This window comes from Phyllostomus hastatus, unplaced genomic scaffold, assembly GCF_019186645.2.
Source record: "Phyllostomus hastatus isolate PE091 unplaced genomic scaffold, TTU_PhHast_1.1 phas_scaffold_585, whole genome shotgun sequence".
In the NCBI taxonomy this organism is placed as follows: Eukaryota; Metazoa; Chordata; class Mammalia; order Chiroptera; family Phyllostomidae; genus Phyllostomus; species Phyllostomus hastatus.
Window position 1 is genome coordinate 3,533,744 of NW_025334037.1, and position 14,912 is coordinate 3,548,655.

The following is a 14,912-nucleotide window of genomic DNA, read 5'->3' on the forward strand; positions in this document are numbered from 1 at the left end:
ATAAACAGATACGCAGGTTTCTTTCTTGTGGGTTCACTGGCAAAGGATCTTGGCATTCAGCTGAGATTGTGTTAAAGACACTGTCTTGCCGTTCACCGGCCTGGCTCCATGGGAAAGGGTCTGCCACACTGGACTTGAGGGCCTGAGGTCCAGACACCAGGGCAGCCTCGGGGGCCTTCCTGCCCTGCCAGACTGTAGCCAGTTCATTAAGTGGAACTGGTCAGGGCTCCCTGCAGGATGGCTCTCCAGGAGAGGTTCTGGAGAACAGTGGGGCTGCCAGCAGGGTGGGCCTGGGGAAAAGACACAGGAGCCCGCCTCCTATTGTGGAGACCCACAGTTTGGTCAGGGAGAGAAGACCTGTGGGCTTGCGATGTGTGTATAGGTGAGGGTTATGAAAGTTATGCATGCTCCTGGTAGGAAATCTGGGAAATACAGAAAAGCATAAAGCTAAAACTAAAAACCATCTGAAATATTATTTCACACACACAACCACTGCACATGTCTGGCTTGTTTGCTGTCCCACAGATACTACCTTATGGAGTTGGATCGCACTGAGAACCTGAAATTGTGTCCTGCTTTTCACTCTGCCTGAGAGCATATGCATTTCCCCATGGATCAAATGTCTTTATAAATATTATTTTTAAAGGAGTGCCTAATACTTGATTGTTTGGTTGCACCATAACTCATGAAACCATGCCCTATTGTTGACATTTGTAGACTTTTTGAGCTGAAAGCACTTCAGAGACACAGAACTGAGCTCACTTTTTCGTTTGTCCAATGGCTGCAGAGCAGCAGGGCATGTTATTTCCATCTACGTGGTGCATAGTGACTGGTGATGGAGTGTGGATTTGGAAGTGAAATAGAACTGGGTTCATTTCACAGCATCTCTACTTGTTGCCTGTGGGATATTGAGGAGTTGACTAACCTCTGTAAATCTGTCTTGTCCTCTGTCAAACAAAGATGGCTAAGTGAGATCACGGGTGTGAAGGGTCAGGGAGAGGGTCCGGCACAGTGTGAGCAGCTGAGCGGTGGGGCTGTTGCTGTCCTCATGAGGGCGGTGAGAGGGGCAAGCTCAGCCTCCGCACACCCAGGCCAGAGCTCTGCCACCTCAAAGGCTCTGGTTCTCCTACAAGTTTCTTGAAGAGAGGCTCAGAGGTGCAAGTGGAAGTGCAGAGCACTGGCTAGAAATCCTTATGGAAAAATGTTTAAAATAGGTGTGTGCACACATGTGTGCATATATATATGCACACCTATATATGTGCATGTGTGCACTCTTTACCTGTATATATACATATGTACACACTGCATGCACATACACGTGTGTGTGTGCCTATACATACACGTGTGTACGTACATATAATAGGAACCACATATGTCAAACTTATACTTGCGTTAAAGAAAAGCAAGCTGGGAAAGTCCTGGAAGACTTTTTATCCCCAAGGTCTTTCTTACAGACTAGGAACAGAGAGGGAGGGAGAGAGAGAGAACATCACCTCACCTCACCCCACAGATTTGTTGTGAGGACTCCTTAGGATAATGCAGGTGAAAAATCCTGGCCTGTCGTGGGCCTCTGATGGTGCTGGCCTTCTTCCTAGCAGTGTGACTGGTCAGCATACAGGTCTCTGTGTCATTGTGGGGGTGGAGGGGGTCATCTGGGGATCTGCTACTGTGAGTGCTTGCATGAGGAGATGGGTGGAGCCGAGGGAGTGAGAGTGTACGAGGTCACTCGAGGACAGACCAGTGGAGTCAACTCACTGTTGAGAAAGAGTGAGGAGAGGGCTGGGTCTGGAAGGGCAAGGGCACATGACCTTGGGCTCTCATGGGGAAGCAGCGTAGAGAGTCCGGGGTTGGCAGTGGACCTGGAGCCTCTTTCCTAAAGTCCCTACCCTGGGGCAGTGTGGACAGAGGGCAGGGTGTAGGCCTTTGCTGCAGACTGGGTACATGTTTGGGCTCTCACAGTTCATCTCCTGGGTGTTTTCATCAGCTTTTCCTAGTGGGGCCCCAAACAGCATGTGTAAGAAGACTGCTGGCACGTCTGTGTTCAGCCCACATAAAGGGCTCTGACTTCCTGTGGGTTATCGCAAAGGCTAAAACTGGGAACTGTTGGAGAGACAGGATTGATCTTACTGAGGCTGTCTTCTAATGCGAGGAGGTAAGGGTGGAGCAGGCTGCTCCCGGAGGCAGTGTGCTCTCCGTTTTGGTAGGTGACCAAGGGAAGTCTGGGGACTCCTGGCTGGAAGAACAAGGGGGCCCTTTCAGTCCTTTCCCAACTCTGAGAGTTACCCCTTTTGATTCAAGTCGGTCGCCCCATGCCCTCGTAGGTGGAAAGCCAGCCCTCCCTGGACCCACTGAGAAGATGATGTCTGCAGGTATTGCCAGTAGACTAAGTGTTGCGTCCATGCTGGGCTCTGCAAAGATCAATGCAGTGTGTGGGGGGCGTTTCCCACTGCCAAAGCTCTGAGCAGCTCCTGCCTTATCTCAGGTGTTGGATCCAGGTAGCCATGACCAAAGGTTTTCTGTGTTCAAGGTACAGACCTAGAGCTCCCAGTCCTTCCAGCCACTCTGTGAGTGCATGGTGGCAAACACCCCATTTCATTGCTAAGGAAACTGTCCCTGCCCAGTGGCCTTTTGGTGAGGTAGACCTGGGAGCTGGTAAGTTGGAATGGGGAGCTTGGGAATGCCAATAGTGAGAGGGTTTGGTTTTTAGATTGCATTTACCTCAAAAGGTTTCTCATCTTATGCCTTGAGGGTAGGGTTCAGGATTGAGTTTTTCTCCTGAGCTAAATTGCTGCTTTGTGGGAAGGTTCTGTCCAGTGTCCCTCCAGCCCTCCTTAAGTTTTGATAGGACTCCGCCATTTATCCACCACCTGCTCACACTGTTTGATGTTGTTAGACAGGTGATGAGGCTCAGGGCAGGCAGGAGGTGTGACAGTCCTAAATGTGAGTGCACTGGCAACTCTTGGGCCAGGAGGCCCCTTCTCTCATTTGAGAGGTACTTAGGGATTCTGCATAAACCTTAGGCTTGTCTCCCAGATGCCATGGGCCAGGCCCATTACCAGTGCTGCCACCGGCAGTTTGAGGCCCTGGGTTTTAGTTTGTGGCAGCCAGAGGCAGGGAAAGGGAATTGCCTTGTGATTCATGAAGTCACATATAAGGCAGAACCACAAATAAGGGACTTCAGTTGGCAAAAACCAAATTGCTTCAAGGCTATTCTTGGAAACTAAAGCATCACATCTTGTTTCTTCCCAGAAAATGCAGAAACCTTTCATATTTTTGGGTAGCTAGTTTTATTTATATTTCACATCAAACTCTAAAAGGGCAACAGTTGGGTGGTGGCTGACAGGGAAGACATTAACAAGAGCTATTACCCAAGATCCTTTGACTTAACTAGTTCTTCTCTCTTAGAAGGAGAGGGGTAGCCACCGAAAGTGTTACAATCCAGTTTCTGGAAGAAGAGGCTTGAAACTCAGACTCAGGCTCAGACTCAGAGTCCATCTAAGCCAGCCTTTCTATTCCATTAATGAAACCACCTTGTACTATGTAGGTTTTCAGTTCATTACCCAAACCTTCCCCACTGCATGTATGGAGCACTTAAAACTCATAAGTGAGGTGTCTAAGGAGACACAGATAGGAAGTAGATTTGAGCCCCAATCTGAATCAAAAGACTACAGCCTCTAGTTTTAAAGTACATAATTCCTTGACCTGGAAAGCTAGTCCTAGTGGTTATCAGTTAGGTTCCCTTTCTCTTCCATTCAATTTGATAAGGTCTGAGCCATTTGAAGAATAGCAATCAGTGCTGGTTATCATGTAACCACCAGATGCGGAATGCATCACCTACATGGTCTAATTTAATCCTTAGAACCCTATGAAGTGGGTATTATTATCCCCATTTTACAGATGAGAAAACACCTGAGATAAATTAGAGACTTGCCTAGGGTCATACAGCCAGCAAGGGCACGTGACCTGGTTCACCTCCAAGTTTGCCAGACTCTATAAAGATTCTCGTGTTCTTCTGTGAGAAACCTACCTCGCAGGTATTAGAGTCATTTTTAAGGTCTTTGACTTCAACCAGAGAGCTGATTTTAAAGGCTGAGACTAGACCCTTTAGATGCAGGAAGGCAGGTCTGAGCCTGGTACGGGCTGCGGGGTTCAGTCCAAAGCAGCACTTATCTTCTGTCTGGCTGTCTCCCTCCACCTCCCTTATCTCACTCTAGATAAGAGCTAGTTCCTGGAGCTCCCACGCCCACCCAGCGGCCTCAGCACCACCTTTGGGTCTTTCCACTGGAGGCCTAAGATTAAGTTGTTCATTATTCTTCTGGGGGGGAGGAAAAGAGGCAGCTGGGGTTGGGAGGAGACAGGTTCTTCCAGTTTGTAAGTGATTCTTGGCAGCCAGGTCTGGCTTGATACCTCTAAGCACTTCGCCATTTTAGATGAGGAGGAGTTGGCAACTTGCGGAATTGATTTTCAAACTGGTGCGTTCCCCAGAGAGAAACCCTCCCATGTGGTGCACGCAGCACACATTTCCACATCTACCGAGTGCCTCCCAGAGCCAGGCTCTGCTGTCCCACATGTTTCTGGCCCTTCACAGCAACGCTGCCAGGTGGAGATTGTCACCTGTCTCTTAAGGAAGAAGAAACTGAGGCTTCTGTGGCTTGCATGAGGCCCCGTGGGCAGCAAGGGGCCAAGCTGAGCTTTGGATTCTAATACCCCCAAAGCCTGTGGTTTTCTCTGCACCACCAGCCCATCCTCAAAAGAGACTGCAGGATACCAGTGGAATTTAAGCACTTTTCTACTCATCAATCAGCGACTGCCTCTTTTGTTCAATGCTGGGCAGAGAAGTGGTTCCAAAGATAAAGGCCGAGGATATTAATACTCTCTGAAAAGCATATGAGTCCTGTTCTCTGTTTATGCTCTCTGGGTGGCAAGTGTTGGACGGGGGAAAGTTGAAACACAGGAGGAGGCAGTGTTTATGCGAGCGATGCCAAAGTGAGCATTGTGGACAGTGAAGAAGCTGGGAGAGCATCTGTGAGGGCTCCATGTTTTCCCAGTGCCAGGCAAACCAGAGCCAGCTTTCCAAGGCCATGGGACTTGTTGAGTTGCAGGGATCAGGGCAGTCAGGTACGTTCCCATGGAGGACAGAGGCCTGGCTGAGAAGTGGAACTTGGTTAGCCCTGGACCAGGAAAAGTACTATTGTCTCTTCAGCTGAGCCTGGTGCAGGCATGGCAGGAGCTCTTGGGGGAAAGTGGGAAGGGAGGGTGGGGTCCTATTCTGTGGCTGCTGCCCCTCTCACTTGTTGGTATTTGAGCATCTGGAGAGTGGGTACGCCTGCCCCCAGCAGGCTGCTCCTTACAGGTGGTGCTCAGCCAGGCTGCCAGGCAAGGTTCATGACTGAGCTTTCCAAACCACTTCCTCTTCCTACTGCTTTCCTCACTGTTGCCTGGGCAGCCCCTCAGCTGCTTCCTTCTCCAGTCCACCCTCTGCCTGCTCATCTTCCCAAAGTCTTGTCACAACTGCTGCTTTGTCTCCTGCACCCCAGGGCCCCCTGGAGAAGCCAGACCTCTCCACGATCTTCTCTGGGCTCCCCCATGACACTACATTATGGGTCCCAAACTTTCAACGCATTGAACTTGTCGTTCTGCAGCTGTACTGGCTTCTTCTACACTCACACCTTTGTATGGTATTTCCTTTGACTGAAAGGTCCATTCCCCAGTTTTTAGTGAAATCCACCATGTTCCTAAAATTGCAGCATTTTGGCATTTGCCTCTCATGGCTCCTCTAGCTTTCTTGGCCACCTCCTGCTCTGGGCTGGCATGCACCGTGTTCATATTCTACAAGTGCCTGCCTGCTGTCTTGTAATAAACTCTTCCTGTGCCAGGCCCCATCTCTGTATCCCCAGCACCTAGGGTGATGCATGGCTCTGGCTAAGACACTAGATATTGATGCTGAATGAATGAGTAAAGGATTAAGGAAGAAGATAAACACTGGTCTCTCTCTCTGCTTGTAGTATTATAAAGCCAGCCCACAATCCAAATGCACCCATAATAGCATTCCCATCTGGAGAGTGGGAAACCGCCCAGCTTGAGGGCCTTGTCACTGTTTGCTGACCTCCTCCAGCCAGGCCTCTGTCTCGGGGAGCTCAGTGTGCTGTATCCTCTCATTAACAGACCCCCACAAGCCCTCCTGACAGCTGGGCCAGCCCCAGCTCCTCCATGCTGGTCTTCTTGCACTAGCTTTGGATTCTGGAAAAATATCTAGTGCTTTGGAAAATCAGCTCTCATTTATTTTTGTTCCTTTGAAACTTAAATGACTTTCCCAAGAAATGCCTGAGGTTAGAGTGGTACAGAGAGAAAGGACGATGGCCAAAACCCAGGCAAGCTATTTTTGTGATGTGAATGCACACCCATTACATTTTTCCTTCCATCAGCTAAGCACTTGTTCCAAAGGGCTCATGGCACAAGCTTACAAAGCACAGGCTCCTCTTGTGCATCTCTGATGGCAGCAGATGCTGTGGCTCCAGCAGATACCAGAAACAGAGTGAAGTTTTGAGAAGTCACTGTTTGTTGTCTATCGAGGAGAAAGACCTGCCCTCTGGTAACCAACAGAAAAGACGTAACGATTGATGTCCAGGGATAGGTGAGATGGTCATGGAGCCTAGGGAGGCACGTGCTCAGATGTCTTTGGTCTGTGCATCAGTGTCATGTGACTAGGGTACCTCGTATTAGTCAACCAATTTGTAGAAAGAATTAGAGGTATTTAATGGTGTTACATCTAGAGTGCTTTTCTGTTTTATCCCTTTTACTAGTTACTGTTTCTAGAATCATCTGTCTCACAGTAAATTTGGTCAGGTAATGTTGACATCAGCCAGGGAATCGCTTTGAGCTTCCTGTGGTTCTCGTCAGCCAGCAAGAGGCGTGAGGAGAGAGATTGCCAGCAGGCAGCGTTACCAGGTTAGAGCGCTTGACTGGACATTTTCTACAGATCGCTTATGTTCAGTATTAAGTAGCATGTTTAGTATCTTAAAGGAGTTTCATCTGATCTCTCAGCACTCATCCCTGCCCACCCTTGGAGCTCACCTTTGCCTCCCCCTGCCTTTGTAGGTGTGACGTTTCTCCGGTGCTTCATGGTGTCCTCCTCCACCGGCTCCACACCGCTGCTCCACGTGGCTCCTGAAACATGGGGGAAAACGAGGACGAGAAGCAGACCCAGGCCGGGCAGGTTTTTGAGAACTTCGTCCAGGCTTCCACGTGCAAAGGCACCCTCCAGGCCTTCAACATCCTCACACGGCAGCTGGACCTAGACCCTCTGGACCACAGAAACTTCTATTCCAAGCTCAAGTCCAAAGTGACCACCTGGAAGGCCAAAGCCTTGTGGTACAAATTGGACAAGCGTGGATCCCACAAAGAGTATAAGCGAGGAAAGTCGTGTATAAACACCAAGGTAAGGGAACACACACGTGGACAGTACTGACCCCTGTGGGGCGTGCCGGCTGACTTGTTGAGAGGGCAGGAAGCTGTTGCCATTTTGACATTCTGAGGTTTCTAACAGGTGTGAGTGTGTTTTATCACCTTGCTTGGTTGAAGGGTTTTTTTGTCCGTATGTACATGCACAGCTTATACTTTCCATCTTATCATGGTGGGTTTAGCAACTATTCTTGTGGCCTCTCCAAAGCAAAGAAAAGAAAGGCAGGCTCTCCCTGGCCAAGTGGCTCAGTTGGTTGGAACATTGTGTCGTACACCAAAAAGCTGCAGGTTAGATTCTTGGTCAAGGCTTGTACCAGGCTGTGGGTTTGATCCCCAATTGGGGCACATAGAGGAGGCAACTGACCAATGTTTCTCTCTGTCTAAAAGTTTTTTTAAAAAACAGTGGAAACAAGAACATGTTTGACATTGTTACTTCTTTTAGTACTGCTACTATTACTGCTAGTAGCTACTATGTATTGAGCAACTTCTACATGCCAGGTACTTTATATACATGGTTTCAATGAACACCCACAGTAGTCCATTGGGCCATTTTAGAGATATGGAAACTGAAAGGTCAATCACCTTGCCCAAGTTCATGCAATTGGAGGGCAACCTTGGTCTGAGTCTAGTGCTCAAGCCTTAAACTCTGTGGATAGGCATAATCAGAGCAAAGATTTGCTCTGTTCTCGTGGGAGCAAACATTTTAGAAAGATGCCCTGACTTTAATTGGCTAAGAAATAGATCTTTTGTCCTTACTGCCTTCCCCACACACACACTCTCTTTCTCCTCAACCTCCCATTCTCTACCATTCCACCTCCTTCCCCAGGATGCATTTCTCTGCTCAGGATCACACCACACTTATGGTTAACCCTCCACAAGCTGATTGATTACTTCCCCCATTGTTTGGCCGTAGGCAACATCTGTGAAGGTGGGGCTGACCAGCACATCATCACATCTCAGATAGCTCTGCAATGCCCACCGCTGAATGGACACTCAGGAGTCAAGACTTCCTGGCTGGGCCTTGGGGACTGTCTGCCCTGGGCACAGGGCCAGACTAGATGTTTAGGTTAAAAGTGAGCGTTCTGTATTTAGACCTCACAGGAGAGAGCTCAGCCAGAGCCCTTGGAATTCTAGTCAGTGCCAATCCCAGACAAGAGGATTGAACTCTCCATGGTGATGGGGACTGTTGTGTGTTTGTTTTGGTGATGAGGAGCCGTTGAGTCCACCGTGGGACACGGCTGCTTTCCCTTGCCCCCAGGGAGACAGCTGCCAAGCTCCTCTGAGGCTGGGACGCACAACTGTATGGAAGATGGGAAGATCACTGTATCAGGGTGAAATGGATCAGTCACTTCAGCCCAGAGCATCCTGGCCATCCAGGCAGTGCCTGCCCACAACCTGCCAAGCGTCAGCCTTACACACAGGAGATGGATGTGGTACAGAGAGAGAGGGAGAACAAGAAGGGGGCCAGTGTCCTATGTGCCAGCCCCACCCAGCACCTCCCTTCCTAGTTGTTGTAATTTTATGGTTCATAGTTCACTAGGCATTTGCTCAGATTTAGAGGCTGGGGAAGCTTTTAGGTTTAAAAGCATCACTCTTCTCAGTAATTGCATGTGGTGGCTTTCTTTTTAAAAGGTGCCACAGAAGTCAGGTGGCTGAGCTGCAACATGTTTTGTAAGGGAAGGTCTTCAAAGGTCTTATTTTATTAGGAAATGCATTGCCTGTAATAGCTGTTGAGGGAACTCTCTTGGTAATCTGAAGACAGACCTTCAGAGGGAGTCACCAGCAGAGGGATGGGATGGAGGCCTGACCTCCATGTCAGTGTCCTTCCTTCAAAAGTCACTAGCCAGTTGCCCAGCCTGTCTGGCTAGCCCCTATTTTACAAGCTTTGGTGGCTTGGAATAGAAGAGTCCTCACATCCTGTGGTAGGCAGGTCACCATTGGTACCTGAGATACAAAAGGGAAGAACTAAGATCTTTAGCTAGTGATGCTGAGTAATAGTGATTCTTGCCCAGGAATTTTTATACCTCTCTTATTAGGAGGAGGAACAAAGACATTTCCAATGTGTGATAGTCCATCTTATAAAAACTACCTGAAGAGTAGAATATATGTTGAAAATGCACTCTAAGTACAGTTGTGACTGTGTGAGGCCACTTTAGCTGTGCATTTCAGAAGCCCAACTCAAACTACCCTAAAGAAAACAGGGACATCAGTACATAATTTGTATAAACAGGAAGGTCCAGACACTCGAAGTCTGTCCCATCCCCTCTCCTTCCATCTGTCTCTTGGATGTTCTACTTTGTTTTGGCTTCATTCCTCCACCCTGCAAATGGGTTTTTTTCCCATGCTGGTAGCCTCTAGTTCATATCTTTATAGCCCTGTGGCACAAAAGGCTAAAATCTTTCTCTTCCTGCTTGATACTGAAAAAAACCTCAGGGAAGGATCCCTGTAGGCTCACCTCCGGGCTAGTTATTGCAGCCAAAGCCAGGAGAGCTGGACGCTGTCTTTGGCAGTCCTTTTGAGCATCACACGATTGACGTGAGGGAGAAGCAGAGCCCCAAGGACATGAGGTGAGAGACAGAAAAACAACAGGTGTCTTCTACCATAACTATATATCTGTACTTGGTTATGGTAGAGGCCCTTTCCATACTGGATTCATGTGGATGGTTAGTGCTCAGCTCTGAGATCCTGGCACTTCTACTCCTTGCTGTGAGTCAAGTAGAACACAAAACTCAGTCCTCCTGCTCTCCCCACATGAACACATATGGTCTTGCTCACACCCCTCATTTAGGTATAGTCATTTAGGTGTAGTCATTTACAATGAGCATTAGCCAAACGAGAAATGCTGGGCATCTGCATGCATGTGACTGATCATTAATGCTAAGCCATGGAACACAGGTGTGTCAGGTTATAGGTATACAGCCAAGCTCATGGTTAGCTCTAGGCAGAGTGGGCCTGAACGAAATTCAGCCAGACCTTTCAGCCTGCACTGATGTGGACACATTTCTCCAGTATCTGGGCTTCAGCCTTTCATAAGCATTTATGGGCCCTACTACGTGCTGAGAACTATGCTGCTTCCTTCATGCTGGCAGTGAGTGTGTGTGTGCACACGTGTGTGTTTGTGGTGATGATGGGGGAGATTGGTGACCAGGATCTGTTTGGAAAAGAAGGTCTCTGATACAGGTGCCAAAGGACAGGGGGAAGGACATGCGAGGTCATTAGAACATTGGCTTAGGTGCCAGTTACATAACCTAACTTGGGATCATTGTTCATTATTGATTATTATTTATGAGGGTTTTGTCAGTCACTCAATAATTCTTTCCCTGGGTGTGATCTGTTTTGATATGAATCAAGGATATGAACCTTGGAAGGAGCCAAGGATCAGGCCAAACTGACGTTCTCAAGAATGCTATTGGCTGTGCATTAGGGTAGTACCTGGATCAAAGGCCACATCCAATTATGTAATGTTCTGGGGAAAACAACCAGGAGAAAACGCAGTATGTAATTTAGTGTGGGAGTTACCATAACCACAAAATCGTGGAGTCTGCTTGTTTGTTTTATATGTATGTACCCCTCATGCTAGAAGGAGCTTGTGAGAACGTCGAGTCCAGTCTCTGTGCATGAGAGGTGACAGATAGGACTCGGCAAGCTAAAGCCGTTTGTTTAAAACTAGTGGGTGGCCTGGACAGGCCTTGGGCCCTATTTATTTATTGGCTTGCTCATTTATGCCTTTATTCATTTATTTAACATATGTTTCCCTTGCCCTACACATTCATAGGTGTTTACAGTGGATATGGTCTGAAAGACTAATAAGTAATTCTTACTTGGACTTTCAATAGAGGAGACAGAAGTGTACTCACTCGGTCATTTATGAGGTGAATAATTATTGAGCAGCTACTGAATAAGCCACTTAATATCTCTGTGGCCTTGGACAGCTTACTTAAATCTCTGATTTTTAGTAGCATTCTCTGTAAAATGAGGTACTTTCTTCATGGGGTGACTGTGATGATTAAATAAGGTTATTTTTGTTAAGTGGTTATAAGGCTACCTAGTACACAAGTGATTAATAAACATTTAACTATCACTGTCATTAATATCCTGAGTGCTGCGAGAGAGGTGTGGGCACTGTTCTGCAGGCGCAGGTGTGACCTAGGTTGTCCAGAACTGCTTCCTGGAAGAGGAGGTCTGATGTGGGGCTTGACAGATGAGCAGAAGTTTGCCTTGCATTGCTGAGGGAAGAGCCAGAGGAAACACAAGGCAGAGAGAGAATCGAGGCAGAGTGTGTTGCTCATGAAATGGGAATATGGTTGCATGTGGGGAGAGGTGAGAGGGCGAGAGCCAGAAAGAAGAGATTGGATGGAGGCAGGAGGAAACCAGAGAGAAAGGCCTCGGGGGTCGGGCCGTGAAGACAGGTCCCACAGTCGGGGCCCCTGGAGGACTGCTGGGGATGAGCCCCATTCCAATCCAGGGCTCCTTCCACAACCCTCCCTGGGGTGGCTTGTTCATGACAAGTAACCAATTCAGGACAGAAGGCATTTGTATATTGTTGCCATGATATCACAGGCACTGGAAATGATTCCCGGACTCTCTTGTCACTAGCAGAAAAGGGGCTAGCCTGTAAAATGAAAACCTTTCATTAACTTATGAAAGGGAAATGTCTGTATTTTGCGAGCATCCAATAGGGTCACCCCACAGCTTTTGCTCCAGAATGTGCCCCTTGCCCATCTTTGCCTCTGTGGTGGCTCCTCAGTGGGGGGTAGCCCAGACTAGGTATTGCTGGCAGCCCAACTCATTATGTGGTTCCTGAGCTACAGAGGGAGGCAGGGAACTAGGGTGGGAAGTTGGGAGGGGTGAAGCTTGGAGGGAAGGCTGCTATCTCCTGGCCTAGATAAGCCTATCTGACATTCCAGACCTCTGAAATCACCCACCACAGCCCCCAAAGCCAGGCTCCCCTGCACCGGCTGCGCCACATCAAGTCCTGCTTTGCCTAATATGGACACGTGCAAATGGAGGAGAGGATGGTCTCCAGGGTGTGAAATTCTGTTCCAGTTGAACAAAAAGCTTGGATGGACTCTGCTTTTGTCCACTTACCTGACAATGGACTCCTGGCACTGCTCCATTAGCCGTGGCCAAGCCTGGATTACCAGCTGGGCTGTGCTAACTATTACACTTGTCACCAAAACTCCACAGGCAGTGTGTGGGTTTGCATGAATGCGTGCATTGGATATTACATTGGAGCTTGAGTAAATTCAATTCTCAACAATATTAAACTGAGTTGAAACAACTCTTTTTTTTGGCTGTCTTCATAGGAAGTGGTTAATCTGAGTTCACTGTGGTTCATTTTAATACATTTGTAAATAAAGACTTCTTTGTCTTTTAAAAAATGATTCATTTTCATAAAATTAAAAAAGAAACATGTACTCTCAGTAGAAAAATAATTCAAGCTGGACAAGAAAATTTGCTGTGAAAAGAAATTTCTTTCCCCTGGGCCACCAGGTCCCCTCCCTAGAGGCAGCCACTGTCCCATTTCCTGTGTGCCTTTCCTGAAAGTCTCTCCATGTGCATGCACGTGTGTCTCTGTCGTGTGCACATGGGTGTGTACATCCTCCCTTATTTTTAGTGGATTTTTAAAAACATCTTTGTTGTATATCTGGCTTTTTGTCATTCAAAAATATATGTTAGAGATTGTTTTATATCAGTATATGGGGCATTAATCCTTTAGTTACGTTCATAGCTTTTTATGGCTCCCCATTTTATGGCTAGATCACAATTTATTTAACTACTTAGATTGTTTCCAGTCCATTGCTGTTTTAAACAGAGCTGCAGTATGTTGCCTCACACATGCTTTGTATGGGCTTGAAACCATAGCTACGAGATAGATTGGGAGAATTCCGGAGTCAAAGGTATGTGCACTGCATTGACAATATTACAGGCACGGTCAAATTCCACCCCTGAAGGTTCTTCTTGTGGACACTCCCACGAACAGTGCCAGAAAATGCTAGAAAGAGTCCTTCTTTAAAAGGGAGCTGCCATGGCGGGTGGCTGGCTACTTGGACTTCGCTGGCTTTACTAACGAGGCATTGGGGTGGACTCCAGTCCTGGAGTCTGGCTGGTAGCCTCGAACAGAACCACTGAGAGAAGAGCAGTCCAGCAGGAATATGGTAGGGACCAGTGCCACCCCTGTGATAATGACAGTCACAGCAAATTCTTTATTGTTACCACCCAACATTCTCATAGTGCGTATACATGGTTTCATTAAGAAGTTTGCTTTATCAGTGAAGGTGAATGTTCTTTAAGCAAAGAGCAAATGCAAGTGCACGCTTTCCTCTTCAAAATTTTATCGAAGAATGGGAGCTTGTGGAGTTCTGGCCCAGGAAGGATCTGTACTGTTTATGCTGAACAGCCTTTCTGACTTAGCTAACTTGCTCTCTCTCTTTATGATCAAATTGAGCAAACATCACCATCTCCCTCAGGGAGCCCTTCCTGATCTCTTCTCTACTTCTGCCATCCTTATCCCATCCCTAGTCTGGGTTTGGTGCCCCTTGTGAGCTCCTAGACTCTGGTCCTACCAGATGTCACTGAGCAGTGCCCTTTGACTGCTTTTTTTTTTTTTTTTGGTCTCTTTGACACTGACTGTGAGCAGCCTGAGCACAGGGAGCATGTCTGGCTCACCCTTGGGTCTCAAGCACCCAGCCCTGGGATTGACACAGGGTTTAGCTGCTCAGGGACTGGGTGAATGAACTCTGCAGCTCAAGAGGCTTGTTGGAGCTGTACAAATAGCGTACTGTATGACATCTACCATACTTCTCTCTGCAGCTGCACTGGGTGAGTCCTGTATTTCCAAGCCTTGATAGTGGGTTAGCAGAAGCCAGTATGAGCCAATCCCTTTCTTTCCTTATTTAAGCATCTGTCCAAATTTTCATGGGAGCCTTGCTCCCTGAGCATCCTTTTCCTGTGTGGTGTGGGGATGATGACCACAGTCTTGTCTGGGCCCTGACTAGCATCTGGCTACCATGGTGTTTACAAGGGGGACAGGGAAATCAGCCAACAGGCCTGGGAGGCAGAAGGGCTGGGCTTTCTTTTTCTTGGAAAAAAAAAAAAGAAAAAGAAAACCCTCTTGCAGTTCCTGGCCCACCCAGGGTTGCACAAGGCCTTAGGGAATCTCTGGCTAAAATTATCCAAATAAATGTGTACCACAGGGCAGGACAAAAGGAAACCATGAAGCCGTTTCATGTTCTACTTCCCAAACTGGGAGGATTCCCCTGGCTGCCCTCTTTCCTTCTCATCTGAGATTCTTTCTCTGCTTTGCTTTTTATGATAAAAAATATCTTAGAGATCAGTGTATTCCACAGCAAGGAATTTTTCCACTTAGTGTTAATATATCTGTCTACCTCCTACTCAGCTGGGTGGGGCCCCAGGCTGAGTTCGGCCTTCTGCCACAAGACAGGTCCAGG

At 47.7% G+C, this 14,912-nt stretch overlaps 1 protein-coding gene across 6 annotated transcripts in view; it reads left to right on the forward strand.

Annotated features, from left to right (window-relative positions):
• MICAL2 (microtubule associated monooxygenase, calponin and LIM domain containing 2) overlaps window positions 1–14,912 on the forward strand; it is a 214,249-nt gene that overhangs the window by 42,002 nt on the left and 157,335 nt on the right. For all 6 annotated transcript variants that reach the window (XR_006784176.1, XM_045825469.1, XM_045825470.1 and 3 more), the window contains exon 3: window positions 7,099–7,438. Coding sequence is in view for 5 of the 6 variants with exons in the window: in XM_045825469.1 (XP_045681425.1) it covers window positions 7,175–7,438 (264 nt within the window). In the remaining variant the exon portion in view is untranslated. The remainder of the gene's footprint in view (window positions 1–7,098; window positions 7,439–14,912) is intronic.